The sequence below is a fragment of the Sceloporus occidentalis genome, unplaced genomic scaffold (genome assembly GCF_023333645.1).
Source record: "Sceloporus occidentalis isolate IW3139 unplaced genomic scaffold, rSceOcc1.0.p SCAF_19, whole genome shotgun sequence".
NCBI classification, from domain to species: domain Eukaryota; kingdom Metazoa; phylum Chordata; class Lepidosauria; order Squamata; family Phrynosomatidae; genus Sceloporus; species Sceloporus occidentalis.
In genome coordinates, this window is record NW_028316999.1 from 808,439 (window position 1) to 828,090 (window position 19,652).

At 36.7% G+C, this 19,652-nt stretch overlaps 1 protein-coding gene across 1 annotated transcript; it reads right to left on the reverse strand.

Annotated features, from left to right (window-relative positions):
- Positions 1-263: 263 nt before the first annotated feature.
- LOC149302262 (serine protease 56-like) lies at positions 264-11,039 on the reverse strand. Its single transcript, XM_089482390.1, has 16 exons — positions 10,940-11,039; positions 8,517-8,717; positions 8,158-8,211; positions 7,563-7,752; positions 6,356-6,464; positions 5,734-5,893; positions 5,260-5,402; positions 4,923-5,082; positions 4,122-4,301; positions 3,553-3,714; positions 2,976-3,066; positions 2,682-2,835; positions 2,299-2,416; positions 1,826-1,897; positions 1,059-1,165; positions 264-437 (listed from the first exon to the last, which is right to left on the reverse strand). Exons 1-16 carry the CDS (start codon positions 11,037-11,039, stop codon positions 264-266), a joined length of 2,175 nt encoding a protein of 724 aa, XP_089338516.1.
- Between the last annotated feature and the right edge of the window lie 8,613 nt (positions 11,040-19,652).

Genomic DNA, 19,652 nt, shown 5'->3' on the forward strand with positions numbered 1-19,652 from the left:
AATTCAGTAACTATGTTTCCCTTTAAGATTTTGTATATTTGACTCATAGACCTCATAATTTCATATGCTTTCAAATTAGAAGATTTTATAAAGTAAGCTTTTTTCCAATTCTCTGCAGTACTTTTTTATGTCTCTTGCTTTACACTATGGTAGCAAAGTTGGACTACCTATTTAATTCTTTAAAACTATGAGCCATTGTGGTTGTTTTCTTTGGCCATAGGTGACCTCTGATCACTGTTGCAAATGTAAAAGAGAAATGTTTCTTAGGTTTTCAGAGCATCCAGTGACAGAGCAATGATGCCTGGCATGCTGCGATAGAAAGAGCTATTCTCCATTCCCACAAGACCGATAAATGTTGTGGACTTCCCAGCAACCTGCACTCGAACACGGGCTTTGTACAGGCCTTTGCTATTCTTGGAACCTAGGTCCACCAGGATCTGGAAACCAAAGGAAATAATATATAAATCATCCCTAATACCACCTTTCACATTTAAGCTATGTTTAATATATTTTTTGAACGTTTCCCCAAATTAGCCACTGGTACCATGAAAGCCAAGCCCCCCCTAGGCACACTTGTGCACAAATGTTCCATACCCCCATTGATGGGCAAATATAACATACAGTGTTTTTAGGTGTGGTGTATGTACGGCTAGTCAAACGGTGTTCTTTTTTAATAACCAGTTACCCTTGTACGGTGTAATTTTTTACACCATATCTTGCTCCAAGGTCACACATAGCAGATTAGTTTGGTAAGGCTTTATCAAGTGGTATTCCATCACACTCAGTCACACTGCTTTATTGGCAGCAGGCTTTCTAATCTTTAACACGATGCAGTAATACAGTAAAAAGACTTGTTGCTCTTATCTAGAATATGGATAGGATGATAACCTTTAGAAAATGCTAATATGTTTAATGAAAATGTGCAATTTTTAGATGCAAATATACTGTATATACCACTGTCACAGGAAGTGTAATATAAAACATAATAAATAATAATAATTTAATGCAAACTACCTATTAAGCCAACTGTGTGTACTACATATTTTTTTGTAACATACCTCCTGAAAGTCCATAGACAGATCTTTCTCTTGTACTTGTAGGATCCATTTGTATCTTTCATTAATCGACTGGACTTCTCTGATAGCTTCCTCTAGACGTTGGCATCCTATACAGTACACACACATTTTACACAAGTTTTTTTAATAAATCGAACTGTTGGTTTCAAGGTTTAACGGTATTGTCTGTAAGGCCTCCTCACAAGGAAAGGATGTTTGTCCATTCTATTGGATAATAATATCAATCATGCAAACCCATTTAAAAGAAGGGTAGTATTAATGTAACATTATCACAAAACAGATTTTGTGATACTGTCTTTGCTGTGCAGTGTACTTTTATTCAACCCGGTTTATAACAGTCTGTGAGTTACGATCAGAGATACTGTGAAAACCTATAAACAACCTATAAACAAAAAACTAGGATAATGGTGGTTGCATAAATAAAGGTAGAAATGAATTACTAGTGGTACCTTCAGAATAAAGAAAACACACACAATCTGTAGTAACTGGTCCTTTGCCATTCTGATTATACATTTTGTTTAATATGATTAAATTATTCCCCTGCAGACCTAGTATACTGCCAGTCTACTCAGACATAGAGTATGTTCTAGTCAATGTATATGCGTAATTATTTACAATATAATTGTTGTTATGTACCCGGAGTGGGAAAATGGACCAATCGTAACAAGTACCAAGATGTACAGAACCTTACTGTGCCAATGTGCTAATGCTAAGTCTTGTTGGGGCATTAGGTTTGCATCCAGATTTACCTTTTCCAACCCGTGTATCACTTTTTATTTCTCTCTTCTGTAATTGGGAATGAGCAGGATTTCTGTTAGGTCCTATAAAAAAAGCCACATAATTATATATAACATATAATAGTTGGTCCTCCAACTCATAAACTGATAAGCACGCCATTAGGCCAAACAAACAAGCAAATACACACAAAAATGAAAGCCACAATCAAATAGATTAAGATGCATTCAATGGCAGCAAGTAGAGGCAAAAAAGCAAAAGCTATCGGCCATATTCTACAAATATCACTTTCTCTCTTGCATAAGCTTTCACAGAAAAAAAATGGCCAGTACATCAAGACATTCCCTTTACATTAAGATATGCATGTAATAATTTAAGAGCCAAATATGGTTGTTGTATGCCTTCTGATGTCAGCAAGTGGATATATTTCCATGCTACTTTCACAGGCGAATACTCCCACTTCAAGAAAAGTTTACAATTTGTATACCTGCAGCTGATTTTTCAGAAGAAATTGTGATAATCCCTTCACGTCTAAGATGTGATTTCAGGGTCTGAATGTCCTTCCATCCTTCTGATTCTAGTTCCATCACTTCATTATCTTTCCCCTAAAATTATTACAAACCACAGTTTCTGTCAGTAAAGGGTTGGTTTTATGAATAATTATGAAAACTTAACACCCCTTGCATTTCTTGTGTGTGTGCTTTTTCCCCATTAATATGTAACGGAGAATTATTATGAATAATATTGTGCTCCTTAAAGAACAGTCTTCATTGCTTTTAAACGAGAAAGGCTGTTATTTGGCAGGAAATCAATAACAATGTGATAATTAAGAAATATACTTCAAAATATAGTGTATAAATTGCATTGTACCTGCAGAAAAAGCTCCTCTATCACATTTTTGGCCTTTTGTGACCCAAGAGCCTCATGCCCCGTCATCCCATGAAGGAGAGAGATCCAATCTTCCAGGCCTGGTCCAATGTTCTTGAACACAGATTCAAATGTTGTGTTTTGCAGCTCGCTGGTACTTTAGTCAAGATGGAAACAGAAAAATCCAGTCACAAAGCTCAGTAATTGACGGAAAGCATGTCATTATGTAAGTTTATTCAATTAACTTTCCAAAACAACACACTGTGACTTGTATTCTGACCTTTTATGTATAATTACCTTTGTGTCTCATTTTCAGTCTGTTTGTCTGGTTCTGTTAGTGTTGTTAGAAGTGTTTCATTGTCCATTTTCTCTGTCTCTGGAATCTGCTCTTTTTCAAATAATAGAAGGATAAATCACAAAGACACAGGAAACTTTAAATCCTGCTATGCTTATGCAGTTCAAGCACCTAGACTCAGCTTTAGGTTTTTAAATATTTTATTGAACTGAAATGTCATCTGTTTGGGCTTATATCATTATTTTATTTCTATACTAGGCATGGAAAAAAATAACTGTGTCTTATTTACCATAAGAAAAAGTTTGCCCAGCGTGTATGAAAAAGAACATGCTTATGACACTATAATTCATGTGAGCAGTGAAAATTTACAGCCAAATATCTACATAAGATATCAATGACAGAGGCTCAACAAATTGGATAGGCTACACACAAGACAAGGTGATATAACACCAAGTGGGTGACACAAATCAAGGGTCTAACAACTACTCCATAGTCAACATATAGTATAGAAATAATCTAGAATAATCATATTTTTGCTACACACAGTCAAGTCTTGACCTTCATCATACACATGATTACCTGCAACATCTCTACGAATTCTAGTGGGGAATATATTGCTGTACATATCTTCCATGAACTGTGGAATAGTATGGGTAAAGAATGAGAAATTTATGTTGTGGCGCAAGAAATCTTCTGCCCTGCGCAGCAAGTCTAAAAGACTCTTCAGATAAGAACGTAGTTCTGAAATGGAGATGCAAAGAACAAGATCAGCCATTACTTAAGTCTCTTTTGAAATAATTCATAGACTTTTTTGGATGAATATGGATTTCCCCCTCTAACTCGATTATGATCAAATTGCGTTTCTACACAACTTTTTAGACAACACTTAATAGTACAACCTTATCTAATCTAATCTGGCATTACTTAAAATCTATCTGATTTTATCTAAGGTTATTTTATTCCTAATTGTATTTCCAATCAGGCGCTTTGGTAAGTTTTTGAGTTAGGACAATTCCTGTTTTTAATTTACAGTTAAGGATTGCAGATTATGGCGTTATGTCATTGGTCAAATGTATCACCTTTTATTTTCCCTCATCCTTTCCCTCCAAGCAAAGAGCAAAATATGTCACATCTCCTATTGGACTTACCACATCTCCTCCGTTTCTGTCTACACCTTTCCTCTGCAAAACGTGTACATGCCTCCTGGCTGAAAGGACCTGGGCATGACTGTCTATAGAAGGAGCAGAGGTTCCCAACTTCTGATTTCTCATCCTTTTCCTGCTGTTCTGTCAATTCAAAGCATGTTGGCTCTCGAGTTGGAGATGATTCTGTCAAGGCATGAAAGTTAAAGTTTTTATTTTGTATTATAACATAACACCTATTTATGATGGGTCTTAAATGTTGAATTGGCCCTTCATGACATGTTAATGTTGTAAGAGGAAATCCCTCATTTCTCCACAACTCAAAAATAACTATTTATCAGTGAGAAAACAATACTGTTTAAATAATTAAATAATGTCTTGGAAAAAGCTACTACAGGCACCCAGTATGCCTCCTAGATAAACATCTGAGGAAAAGCACAAAGACACTTATGAGATTGATGTGGTTTCTCATTATCAGCAAATCATTCCAAGAGATGTGATTCTGTGTGGACTGAAATGATGAAACTAGAGTGTTAAATCCAAGTTGCAATACCAATTAAATATTAAAGAGGACATCATTAAATTCCTCACTGGGTGTTAAAACAGAGTTCATCAGAAAACTTGACAATGAGTTAGGTTTGAAATTAGAATTGTCTGAATACTCATTTAATTGTCCATTCTGTTCAAGTATGGAGAGATCACAAAAATCTGTTCTGTAGGTATTGTGACAAATTACTTAGTTAATGTTACATGCAACAGGTCCTACAATTTATGAAATAGTAATAACAGTTCATGCAAGACCATTACTTTTCATCTGTATTCTGATCCATTCAGTGAAGGCTGTGACTTTGGTGTATACTCCTGGCTTCCCACGCTCTCCACATCCATCTCCCCAAGATGTGATCCCATACAGAGCATATAATTTGGAGACAGGATCTTGGCATGTCAGAGGCCCTCCAGAGTCACCCTTTAACAGAAAACAATTACCTTAGTTACTATGGTGTTTCATTATTTGTAGCACACTTTAATTTATTGCACATTCCACACAATGATGGCACACTCCTAGCAGAAAGGATAATGCATTTGTAAAAACAATACATAGGGATAATTAACACAGGCCACAGACAAAAAGTAGTGGCATCACCTGACAAGAGTCTATGCCACCGGTCAGATATCCTGCACAGAACATGGTACTGGTCAGCATATCTTTTCCAAGAGTTCCCTTGCACTCCTCCTGACTCAGCACTGGTACCTGGGCTTCCATGACCACATCTGACAAAGGACCATCTATTTGTGAACAGTAAGCAAAAGAGAGTGAAAGTGTTAAAGTCACGTGTCCCATGTACACACATCCCAATACATACATGTAATTTGATGTCTTATTAGTAAGCATATGTCAGTCCTCTTTATAAATGAAAATAAGCAACACAATTAAAATTATTATCAAAACACATTCATGTTCACATTTGCTTCAAGACAGAACACCATACTAATTTGCACTCAAATTAGAAGGGGAACACACAACATATGTACGTTTTAGAAAAACCTTATATATGGGCATCCGCAGCCCTGACAAATTGTGATAGTTGCTCTAACCAACATTTCTTCTACTACCAACCTTCATAGAGGGAGCCCCATCCAGCAATGTAGCAGTTAGTGGCAGGAGTTGGATTCTCAGATACTTCAGGCAGACACACAGGTCTGGCTTTCTGGAGGTCTGTGACTGGGGTGGTCAGTTCCAGGAGGGCAAGGTCATTATTAAAAGTTTTCTGGTTAAACTGTAAATATAAATATTTGAAGGTGAAACAAACATTGTGCTTGTGTCTGGAGAATCATATTTTAATTATGGTTTGTGATGTCTGCTGTTCCATTAACCTCTGTGGTTTTATAGCTATAATGTTCATTCTGATTAAGGTAATCATTACCATTAATCTATTGAATACCTTTTAAGCATTTTTTGCTTCTTTAATGTACAAAGCGTTATGCAAGGACTGTAATACTTAATACTTTTTACTCATTATTTTAACTAAATGTTAAGTATAAGAACATATATATGTAAATATATGTGAACTCATAAGTAAGCCCTGATTGTTCTTAAAAACAATTACATATAATTTATGTGGGTACACTAAAATGAGAATGAGGAACACTGTGGTTAATCCAGCAAATGACAAAGATGCCTGGGTAGATCATGCCTGTGAAGAAACCAATCCAGCAGGATGCACCTGTTATGCTCATACCTTGGGGTGGCTCACAATCCTGTTCACATGAAAGATCTTTGCACCATCATCCTGTTTTCTGAGATCATACTGTCCAACTACAACTGTCCAATGTAGCTCGTTAATATCCCTGCACAATTAAACACACGGAAATTAGAGATGAAACACTGCAAAGGTATGAGCTCATAAATATACCTTTAAAGAAACAAAATTAAAAAACATAAAGACTTTACCCATTAGATATCTTTTCACAATAGGGAAGCATTTAATCCATAGCAATTGAACGGGTGTTCTGTGGATTTCCACAGCAGATTATTCATCACACAATGAACAGCCAATCAATAGTGAAGTAGACAGATTAAATTATATTAACACGGTAAAAGGTATGTACTGTTAGAAGCTTACACTTGGATAAATTGAGAACTATGTCAGAGTCAATGTTTATTACTATGGCATGTTTAGTGCCTTTTTAGCTAGTATTAAAATAAATTGAGATGGTTACCCACAAAGGTTATCAATTTTCGAATATATACCACCATGAGCAAATATGCAAAATGTTTATAGGTTTACGAATTCCTCAAATTCTTCGGTCTGCTGGTGCATAAAAGTTGTGATCTCTATACTTCCAGAAACACGGGGAAACATATAGCGATTTCATGTCTGCGACCAATGTTGTCGTCTAACAATTAGTACCACGGTTCATGACAAAATAAGGCTAATGACAAAACTAGGGCAGTGTGAAATGTACATCACATTTTTTATATCTTTGTATAGCAGGTGGCCAAGAGATTATAGACGCAAAACTCCTGAATGTTTGTCTTTGTTTTTTAAATAAATTAACTGGTTTTATTTGATTTCCTTAAAAATGGGACAAGAAGAGAAAGATCATGCCTCTCCCATCAAAGTAAATGAAGCTGAACAATGACTGGTGGCTGCGTGCTAAATCAGCAACTGCCTCCTGGAAAGCCCAAACTCTCTGTGCTTTTGATACACAAGAGTGATTGGGGAGGATTCATGGACAGGGTTCATACTATCACGTGTTGGCAGCTGTAGCAAATGTTTACTCATTAATGTAGTCTGCTAGCTGTGTTCCTAAAGTAAGCGGCTTAATCTTCTGATGTACAGATAGACCTCATGTTACAAATAGTCTTTCATACTTGAGAGATCACCAAAGTAGCTAATGTAGACTGTGTATACAAGCTAATTGTGACAATCTTTGGTTCCATACCCGGTAAAGCAGTGAGCAGCTGTCAGGACCCAAAAATCACCCAACAACACGCCTCCACACATAAGATCCCCATTAAGTCGAATGTTCACCAGCCAAGGCCAGGAACCAGGAGGTGTAATGCTTCCACCCACTATTCTTCCTTTGATCCCTGTGTTGTTACTGGTTGATAATAATGTCTGTCCACAGGTGTCTGGGGAAATAACAAAGAAATCTGTGATTAACAGAACAGTGTCACAAAAACAAACCCTGACAATATTAAGCAAAACTTGAAAGTATAAATGTGTATGTGAAATATGTCTGTATGTTTAATATGTCCTTCTCAATACAGTTAAAGAACTGCTCTTAGATGATAATTTTCATCTTTGGGGATTTACAGAACATTTTTGGTGAGTATTCCAAAAACAAATGTTATGCCAACTGACATTATTAAACATAATAAGTACATAATGATGCATTTTAGTTAATATCTGCGTATACACATTCTGTGTATTCAGTTTGATTAAAGAAAAAGAGAAGAATGGACACTGTTCATAATTTTTGTTACACTGTGAACAGACTGTATATTATTTGGCACTTCACTTGACTCACTGCTCACCTCTGTCTCCTTCCTCCGGAGAGATGTTCAAATAATCCATGTCACTCTCTAGTTCTGACAAGAAAAACAGAAATTAGAATATTTGTTAAAATTTACATAATGAGGTAAAAGTCACCCATTTGGAATATATACTCTTTACATTGACTATATCCCTCTGTTTATAATATGTAAATGATTTGCCAAAATACGGAAAATGCCACTTTAATTTTTGTACATAGAAATATTTTTTTTCATGAGCTGTCCAGATGAAACAAGTCTCTTCAACTAATCCAATGATATATTTTAGATAGCAGTTGTTTTCTACTACTTATATTCCTGTCCATGAACATACAATAAAGACAAACATAGGCCAGTCTTACTACACTCCTGCAGCTTCAGGTGACAGTGACTAGCCATAGCTTGAACGCAGATGTCTGATGTTTGATTCTCCTTCTGACAGGAGCGCTGGTAGAAGCTGCATGCCTTGCTCAGGGCCCAGCTTCTCTCCACTGGATCAGGCACAGACTGAGCTGCCAAGATAACTTCACACGTTGGCTCGGACGCGGCAGCCATGACCATTTCTGCAGGAATCAGAATTATATTAAAGAGAGTTTTAAGGTGGTATTTGCCAGGAGTAACTTATTTCCCCTATGCTGAGTGTAACAATAAAAGTAGTATATAAAGTAGAATTTATCAGACTAGGGTTACAGGTTTTGATATATGCTACCTGTTTTTTATAACCTGTAAACACTTTAAAGTTATTGCCCACATTAGACCCTTCTTTAATATTTGTTTTCATTTATTTAGCTTAATGTGTTTACAGTTTCGACTGCAATATAATCTTTTCTCCGTGTAATTATATCCGTATAATATTTTGGCAAATAAATTAAACCTGGCCCTATCCCTGACTCAAGATTGTAAGCTTGTGAGCAGGGCTCTTTTCACCTAATGTAGCGGTTTGTCTTAGTCTGTCAATTTTCGTCTTGTCATACCCCTTGAATATGTGTATTGTATTAAATGCTGCGTAAATTGTTGGCGCTATATAACTAAAAGATAATAATAATAATAATAATAATAATGTGTTTTCTTTAGAGTTGTTGCACAGGTAAACTCCAGAGCACCCATATGTCACGCTGTGAACATCTGCAAACAACATACCATAGTACACCATATATCATCTATTAATCCATGACCATCAATTACGCAATTCAAAATGTTTTAAACCTCAGATAAACTTCAAATAAAAACAAGAGTCATGTTAAGTCACAGTCGTTTTGTTTCATAAAAAGTCTTGCATCCTCGAAGGAATTTCAAGTCAGCCACAATTAGTAATCATATAGTAACTCATACTATATAATGACAAGTAAAATGTTTTGTTGGGCAAGGAATTACTATTATATGTTGTGCTAGTCACTTTGCTATCAAATATAACAATTATTAATTATAACATGCAGAAGTATTTCACAGTTGTAGTATTACTTGCGATTTGTATTTGAGAGATTCACTTTAACACTTAGTAAGAGAAAAGTTTACCAACTAAGCATATATCAACTGAATTGTTTACATGTATCAGTATTCTCTCCCCATTTTCTTTTTGTATTGCCTGGTTTTTATTAGCACTTGTGTGAATCCTGCATCAATGAATCATATTGGGAAAAGTTAGGATTTCGAAGATTTACTTCAAATGTCCTTAAATTTACAAACTTTAAAATCTTACATATAATGTGATGCTTCTATTCTTTAGGACATCTGAAAAGAGCTTATTACAGAGTAATAAAATAAAGTACAAAATAACATGACCTCTTCCTAAAATTTTACTGAAACGTTAGCATTAAATTAGCTATGTTTTTTTATACATTACTATGTATTTTATCTCAGATTTTGAGGCATTTGTAACTGTCTACAAATCGATAGGACTTTAAAATCAAATATACTTTTTGTGAGTATATTCTGTGCTGATATAATTCCTCAGCATCTTGGAGAAGTACTATGGTGCAATTTGATATTTGACAACGCTGGAGTCACTGGGCTGGATACGATGCCAGAGAGAAATACGGTATATCACAAGAAAATAAATAGCATTTCTATCTGATTTTGTCCATTGCAGTCTTTGGGAAAATCTTATTTCAAATGCTTGTGATAGATTTACCTCCAGCAATTATATCTAACCCGTTATGACGTGGACAGTAAAAATTGACGGTGAACTCACCTCTGCACTGTATGGTTTGGTTGGCGCATTCCTGAAATAGGCAGGGGGTGCATCCTCCGCAGCTTTGTTTTTGACTATTCTGTTCTTTAACAGCCTCCTCAAGGACCTGCAGAGCTGTTTTCAAGGCAGCCTCCAGAATTAGTGTCCCCCTGCTGGACAGGGCTGTGGAAAATGATGTCTTTATTCACATAACCAGCATCTAAGAACAATGTCGCCCATAACAACAATACTACCTGTGACACTATAACTTATAAAAATATAAATAATAATAAATAAATACACAGTAATAATAATAGTAAAAATAATAGGCTGGCTTTTAAAGTATGCTCAATAAGACATGACATTATGGAGTTTACAGTAAAAGATAATTATGTGTCTAAATAGAAATTATGTATACTTATGTATAACCAGCGAACACATTTAGATCACTGGACGACCATATATATTTGTAGACTGGTTTAGCAGTCTTGGTTGCAGTTGCCCCCCCTTATTGTACTGACATAGTCCCAACAGCTTGATTACCTCCAGAGCAAGCATTGTAACAGCAATCATCCCTTATGCCCAATATCCAGGCTGGAAGAGGGCAGCACTCACCTTGCAGGACACTAGCTGGCATCCGGTGCTGTTCTCGAGTCACTGGGGCAGAGTGGGAATGCTGGAGGGAAAGTACTGAGAGTAGGAGCAGGAACTGCATATCTACTTCTCCTTACCTGGAGAATCAAGAGACCTTCTCCTAAACCTACTTCTCAAATGTTATTTTTGCAATACACTCTTTTGAGTTGACTTATTTTAATTCTATATTTTGTTATCCACTAGCCCTGCCACGTACCTATAGGTATTAATCTATTTTCTACTCAATAGTCTAGATTAATTTCAGTTCCTTTAATTTTTCTCATGGAGTTTCCTTGTTATGTCTTCTCGCTCTTCGTGTGTGCGTTTCGTTGTCTTCAGCCTATTGTTTTATATTTTCTTTGTGATTTCTCCCTGTGTCTACATCCACTCTCTGTCTCCCCCTTGTCGCTGTCTCTGTCTGCCTGTATAGCTCTACTTTGAGCGTTCTGTGTGTGTTTTGACTCTCCTCTCTGCTTTTGTCTCAGTCTGAACCTCCTCTGAAGATGACAGTTAAACAATACACAGCATGGTTATTGGAGCTGTATATGTCCTGGACCACAGGAGGGGGTGTGGAGTTGAAGGGACAGTTCCCAAGCTTTTGGATAAACTGCTCAATTCATTACTGCTTTGACACAGATGCCAGTACAGGCGAAGGAGGTGGGAAGGGGGCATCCTGGCTGGGTGGGTCAAGCGAAGAATAATGTTCATTAGCACTAGTGATGTTCTTAAAATTAATAACAGCACCCCTTAATATCTGCTTTATTTGTACAATTAAAGTTTTCACTCATATAGTCTAAAAAGCCAAGCTAGAACCAAAAAATATTATTTTTTCTAAAGAATGCATACGTTTTAATGAAAAGCAACAATTAAATGGTTCCGAAATGTTTGTCTATAAGTCTATTGAACAAATATTTAAAAATATGGAAATTAAACATCATGGATCCCAGTTCTGCACAATTAGCAAATGAATAACTACATTACTCTGGAAATTTCAATTACTATTTTTTTCCCAAAACAATAGAATTTAGAATACTAAATACAATTAAATTCAATATGAACAGTAATACAAACGTCTTTTCCAGGAGTGTTGTTAGTGCAAGAGCTTTCAAGGCAATTACATACAAAGCACGTATTTATTTATCCTCATTTAGAAAAGCACAGCAGCAATAAATAGTAATTAACAGGTTAATTATGTTTGGTTTGGGAACACAAATGAAATCATCATAAACACAGTCAGAAGAGGGTCTTGCTGTCACTGAGTCAGCTTGTCAAAGGAAAGAGGAAGAACGAGGAGTAAAATCAGGAAAGGGGTCATGGGTGTTCATCACTGCCTGAATGGGGGTATTGTATCTGGACCAGAGCAGGCGGCTGTATCAAAGCTGTGCCCTACTGATCAGAGGAATGCCGCTACTCTTGATCATTTTCACGCTTTCATCCTTGCCAGTGAAATGTTGTTGGTTCAGATCACTTTGGTTCCAAAGCGGGAGCTTCTGAAGCAGATTTAGAACTAGTGCTATAGTAAGGGGATCTTTATTGATGCAAGACTACAGAAAACCAGGACAGGGGATATCAGGGGAAGGTTGGTACAAAATTAAAGCCTTATTGGCAGCTTATGAAAGAAACTTTTAACACAATCAGAATTCTGAGATTCATTTGACTTTAACTAGATATATATCATAATTGCTCACATCATTTTGGAAGCCATTACTACAACGTTCCCCACGGACATGTCCTCAGACCAAATTTTTGCATAAATGTTTGTAAATAGAGAGCTTACATAGATCAGGATGACTTTGTAAAAACTCCTCTGCCACAACTCTAGCTCTGCTGCAGAGAAGACCTTAGGCTTTGTTCTATAATATCAGCACTGGCCTGTGGGTGTCAAAGTGGCTCTGGAACTCTAAGGCTAGAGGGCGTCAAGTGACGTCTACACATTCGCATGTTATGATTTTATATTCTCTTGGTGTGTGGCTAAGCATATGCAGCCAGCTCCTGAACACTGCTGAGTAGGTTTGGCTTCTTAAGCAGCAGTATAGCTCATGCAATATAAGTATGCACAGGAGTGCAGGAGTGGATCAAAGTCAGGTGGGGCCCTGGGGCAACACTGTTACAAGGGGCCCCCTCTAGAATAATGTTACATATATATATATATATATATATATATATATTATATATGTGTATTCTGTATATGTTAGATACATACACAATGCATTAGAAAGTAGACTTGTGCATTCGTCTTCGGGCGAACATGAAAACGAACACGAAGAGTGTGTTTTCGTGTTCGTTCCGAAGACACGCCGAAGCGACTTTATTGATAGCTCGTACGGACATTTAACTGATAGAATAGGGAGACCAGTGGGATCTGCCGGGTAAGTTACAGCACCAGGAGCCTAAAAGTCTGTACGAGCGACCCTATTGGTTGCCAGCAGGGGGCTCGTCTGCCATCAACCATTGGCAGACGAGCCCCCTGCTGACAACCAATAGAGTTGCTCACACCGACATTTAAACTCCTGGCGCCAGAGCTGCTGCGGTACACGTTAACCCCGTATTAATCCCATAACCGGAAAAAACAAAGAAAAACTGAACACGAAGAATGTCCACGAATATTCGCCCGAAGAGAAGACAGGAACAGGCGAATATTCACGGAATACGAAGATTTTTTTTTTTCCGAAGACGAGCACGAAGACGAACACGAAGAGCCCCCTGGTGCCCAAGTCTATTAGAAAGCCATTGGCTGCTCTATAGGGTTACTGCTTTCCCTTCTAGTCTACAAATGTGGGTACTTTTTTATCCACCAATAGGCAGTCACAGCACAATTCACCTTGGATCTGGATAGCTCCAGACAGTACATACTCATGAATCATATTCAAGGGGACGGGTAGGGAGTCTCAGACAAAGTTGAGGGGCCATCATGCAGAACATCTACTGAATGCTCACACATAACCAAGTACTCATCAGATAAAACCGTATAAAAAAAAACTTTTTTATTTGTCACAGATGCTTGTTGTGTACAAACACAAAGACATAATGATCACTCATGCGCTCACACACATACACAGATCCACTTAATAGGCATTACCATATGCATGCATACAGAGTATGATGCAGAGTATCTTCTGCTGGCTGGGGGGTCCTCACATAGTAACTTGCATTTTTCTTGCAAGCCTAGAGCCACGCGGTCTCCACGGTTACTGACTACTAAAGGAGCTTCTTACTAGCTGTTCCTGTCACATGACAGGAAGCTGACTCAAACGATGCCCACAATGGAGTCTGTCTATGTCTCTGCAAATACCCCTAATGCAGGAGAAGTGCCTCAGGCACCAAACTGGCTCACTCGTCAGACCCCACATCTCCTAGAACAACATGTACTATATGCATGCTGTGCAGACAAATTCAAAAATGACAGCAAGATAACAGCAAATGGGCGGGGCGGCAGTTGCCCCGTTGTTAATCTGTCACTGAATGTGCAGCCCTACCAGTCACTGGCCCACTGGCATTTTCCTTTCTTTTAAATGGAGTCTGGTACATCCAATATAAATGTTATATTTTGGATGACAGTGCTTTAGACTGCTACACGTACATAACAAATATATTGCAGTCAAAGACACCATTTTGAAAAGCCGTTTTCTGTGTAATAATAGGATTGCTATTAATAAACTACACTAACTATTCCACTCAAACAAGTTGTGAGGCTTAACATTATATACAATTGACTAGATGTGAAAATTGATAATAAAACTATGCTGTTGATAGTTAGTAATAAAGTTGGTAATAAAAAGTACAAATAAGACTTTATATACCAAAACATAAATACATCCCGTATACACTGAAGAGGAATATTTGACTTAAAATTAAATCATGACCCAGGAGACCATTGTTTTGTGCAAGCAAATAATTTTAAGGTTGTTCAAGTACCACCCTCACTAATGCCAACATACGTAAATGTATGAACTCCAAGGGTACCTCTATAACAACCGAATCTAGGAATATGCCCCTTTAAAATACCTCCAGTGTAAGAACAGGGCAAGTTAGCTGGTGAAACAGATCTCGTTTGAAAAGTGGCCAGCAGTAGAAGAAAGAAAAAGCAGGGTAGGCAGGAAGGATAGTGGCCTTCGTTTGTGCAGTGTTACAAAAAGCTACAGTGACAACCTCCTCCCAACACATACACTGTAAAAACACATTACCCTGTAACTAACCTAGAAAAGTAACTTAACATTGCCTCCCTGAGGCTGCTCTAGTGTACTGTAACAACACAAATGAAAAGTACAGATGGCCATGTAGTTAGATCTTACTTCCAATTCCAGTCTATTTAATAGTAAAGGTGTAGGAGAGCAGTCAATAGATAATTGTAATAAATGTCTTACATTTATTACGTTTTCAAAATGTCAATCATTTTTTGTTTTCTGACTAGTCCTGACTAGTAACTTATTAACCACTCGTTTCTAAATGTTCTAGCCTTGTTCTAGCCATCACATCAGGTGCTAATCCTTTTAAATTTACCTCATGCGGGTTAAAAAAAAATCAAGAAGCTTGCAGATTAGTTAACATGTAAATTGCAAAGCTGCAAATGCTAGTTGGAAGTAGGTTCCATCTCACAACATTTATCTCACATTCCCAGGGGGTTAGGGAATGGCTTGTGATCCCACAAACAATTTTAAAAATAAAAAAATAGCAAAATGTAAAAAAAATTAACAGGTCTTTAGGTCTCCTACTTTTTGGTGTCCAGTCCCTTGGCACTCAAAGGTCGCAACCAAAAATATTGCTTACGTTTTCACTGACAATCGAGAATAGCTATTGATCCCCATTTTCACCCCAAGGAAAGGAGCCATAGAAAAACTACTTTTAAATAGTCTGACACAAAAAAAAAAGTGGATTTTAAAATGATGAGTAAGGACAGTCTTTGCTCTATCCCACATAGCAGAAATTAAAGAAAGGGAACAGCCACAGGATTTTGAATCTCTCTAGCTTGTTATAAATTTTACTCCCCCATCCTTCTGAGTAGAAGGCTACTATACTGCCACATTTGTTTAATTAGCTCTATCCCACTAAGCATTGGTCAGTCATCACCCCTTCCCCTTGTTAAATAGAGGGTCCCTCTTTTTGTTCTTATATATGCCTATTTTTATTAAATGTATCCCAGTAGTAAACAGGTGAGGGTATAGATTTATTTGAATATCATATCGAACTGAGGAGCAATAGCATAAAAAGTTATATTCATACAATGACATGCATTAGTAAGTACTACAGATTAGGGCAATTCATGAAAAGTGCAGACTCCAAACATACAGTGAATATGGATATTCACTGAACTCTTGCTTTTTTTGTGTATTGATCATTATTATTCTAACAGGAACCCCAAACTTGGGATACTGACATAGTGGCGGGTTAAGCAATATATGGTCAATATTTATTTCTTACACGAGTGGTTTTTACTATTTGGTGGGCCCCCTGAATTTCTGCTTTGTTTTATGTATTTGATGATTATTATTGTTTTAGTAGCAACCTGGAATCTGAATGATTATGCCTTTTATGTTTGTGTACTCCCCTTTCTGTATTTTTGTATACAGTGAACATGGTGCAATAATAATCAAAGTTGCAATTATATTCCCAGACAAAGCACATAGTCCATGGTCGGTACATCTACCTCATGCCTGGGAAGATAGGATAGGTGGAATAAAACAGGGGGTCAGAGGGTAGTGGGACTAACATGCCTCCTCAAGACTGCCCATAAGAGAATAGTACCTGAGTAGGCTGTAGATGTGCATATGGCATTTCTAGACGGTAAACTTCTACATTCTCAGCCCTAGACTATTCCTGGCAGGCCATAATGCACCCTTTACATAGCACATTGCAATAGAGCCCTTGAGTTCAAGCTTCCAATAAAGCCATCCTAATGGGCACTGCCAAAACAAGTCAACTATACAGTCAACTGCCAAAACTATAAACAATTTCTGAACTGTCCCCTGGACTCCTGTATCTTGTGTAGTTTTTCAAAAGAAAAATAGAATTTGATAACAGATAAGAACCATTTTCCCCAGCTAGTCTGCCTATATTTCCTGAAGTAAAGACCTAGAACTTAATAATTCCTTGGTCTTGTTTTAGATTTGGGATAGCTTTATTCATATGCAATGTTCCATCTAATTTTTCTTAGTTGGCGTGCGCAGAAAATTTCTCTTGTGCAAAAAGTTTCACAGAGCAAAAATTTTGTGCGCACAATATCTGCGCCGCATAAAGTTTCAAAAAAATTATAATTTTTTTCTTGTTTTGGGAAAAACTGTTGTGCGCACAATTTTTGGACATGTGTGCTCTCTATAAAAGCTATGTGCGCGCGCACAAGCGCACAGCTTAGAGGGAACACTGTTCATATGCCATGGCCTCTTTTTCTTTTATGTTCTTAAATGTCTCTACCACATCAACTCTCTCTCTCTCTTCTTTCTTCCAAGCTACTGTATACATATACCGTTTCATTTCTTCCAGTTTAGTAGTGCTACTACTAAACTTTTGGGTTTACTTAACAATAGTAACTAACCACAAAATCTAAGGTTGTCCACTTTTTTATTTTGTTGACAGTTGTAATGGCATCAATGATTCTGCTCAGGTGTCTTCTTTTACTTTACACTACAGAGATCACAGGTTTCTTTTATTTCACTGAGACACCTGCTGTAAGAAAATGTGTGATTGATGTCAGTGCTGGATCATTTGATGGGTTTCCAACAGCAGACTAGGGACTGCCAGAAACTGTATTGTGGGTTTTTGTCTTCCTCCTTGGCAGGTCTTCACATAGTGTTTCCACTTGTGGCTCATCTTCAGGATAGGAACATATATCTGGAGAAATCTAAAAGTAAGAAAAATACAGTATAATTAAAGTTTCCGATCTTAGTATAATAGAGGCTGAGTTTTGAAGCATATCAGACTAAAGCTTACAATTTACCTGCTCCCACAAGTTTTATGTGGTCTATATCATACCCCCATTTTGAATAACTCTCTTGGATGGTTCACTAATATTATGCAAATCTTTGGAGTAATACTAAAATATGAAGTCACAAAATAGTGCACTTAAATGCAGAATACAATTTTTTTCCATGGTTAGATGTCTAAATTCATTATCCAGCTCAAATTGAGAGTTTGTATCAAGCAATTATTTGTATATCATGGAATAAGGCTTTTGCTTTTTAAAATATATATGATCGCTGTTTAAATTGCATGAGAATGAGAATTATGAACAAATTAATCCTCCAAAAAATCACTAATTTCATCATCACTGAAGCTGTCCCTTTAATTTTATTTCCTCATCCCAAGGGTCGCGAGCTGCCTCACAAGGTATCTAAAGTTGACTACAGGAAATAAGTTAAATAACAATATCACTGAGCCATATCGTACAATCTGTAATGTTAACCTGATATATGCGGATAATCTTAGCAATGTGAAATGATATAAAATGTTTTTGGCCAAATGAGCTCTCTTATCTTGAGTAGAATGTTTAATAGTATGTATTAAATATTTTCTTATATTTTATAAAATATGTTTAATCACTTACAAGGCTTTAATCTGGTGGCGCCTCCATCTGGACAGCAGCAATACACTTGTCCTCCACCTTTTCCAACTCTCCAGATTTGGACAAATTGCATTTTACTGGCTACAATGGAATACATTTTAATATTCATCTGCATTACTGATAATACCAAAAACTTGCCCAAGTACTCATATGTTATAGTTGTATGATCATAAAATCAAAGATGTGTTTCTTTGTATAGCTTTGTCGATGGTTGTGTCGCTCGCTGCTTCATCAATTCTCCTTCATCAATTTCAGTAAACTACAGAGGGAAAAGAAATAGTGTTAATTTAAAATGTTAAACTATAATGAGACTATAAATATCATAAGACCATAACAAGTAAAGGCTGCACTCACCCATTTCTGCAGGTTCTCCTATATGGCTTTTCCGGTTTCATACATTGTCTCATACAAATGATGCAATTCTAGCAGTGCCTTCATAAACTTAAGAACTGAGATTCCCTTGCTCAAAGATTCGTTCTACAACCGGCCGCTACAAATAAACAGAAAACAAAGATTATCATGATAGTTTAAAGCCTGGTTAAATTATGTTCAATTAATCACCTTCAAAGGGTCAAAATAGTAGAACTGGCATGACTGTAGTTTTATGTCACTATATATATTACAACAACAAAAAATAGAGATAAAACATATTTATAGTCTGGAATGTTTAACGTGACAATCATATATGTGGATATTTATAGCTTTGTGAAAAACACATGAAATATTTTGGCAAATGGCTCTTTTATCTTGAGTTCAAAGTTTATCAAAATGTTGATATTTTCTATAACATACATATATAGGGTAGATTCTGTAATTCTTTTTAAAATTTACCTGCCTTTTTTCTGGTGTGTCCTCCACCTTTACTGCAGTGCTGCTCTTGTCCTCCACCCTTTTCTGCTCTCCGGTTTTAGATTGGTTATATTCTTCTGTCTGCAGTTAAAGAAATTGTAATATTTTACAATGAGTTACTGACAATAATCTCAACATTATATTGAGCAATTACTAATATGCTGTAGCTGTATGACCATAAAAAAGAAGGTTGGCAAGTAAACTACTAAAGAGATGTTTACAGAGATCAGATCTAAAAACCATACTGACCAGAAAAACAGAGTTTCATGAAATCCTTTAAAACAAGTCCTA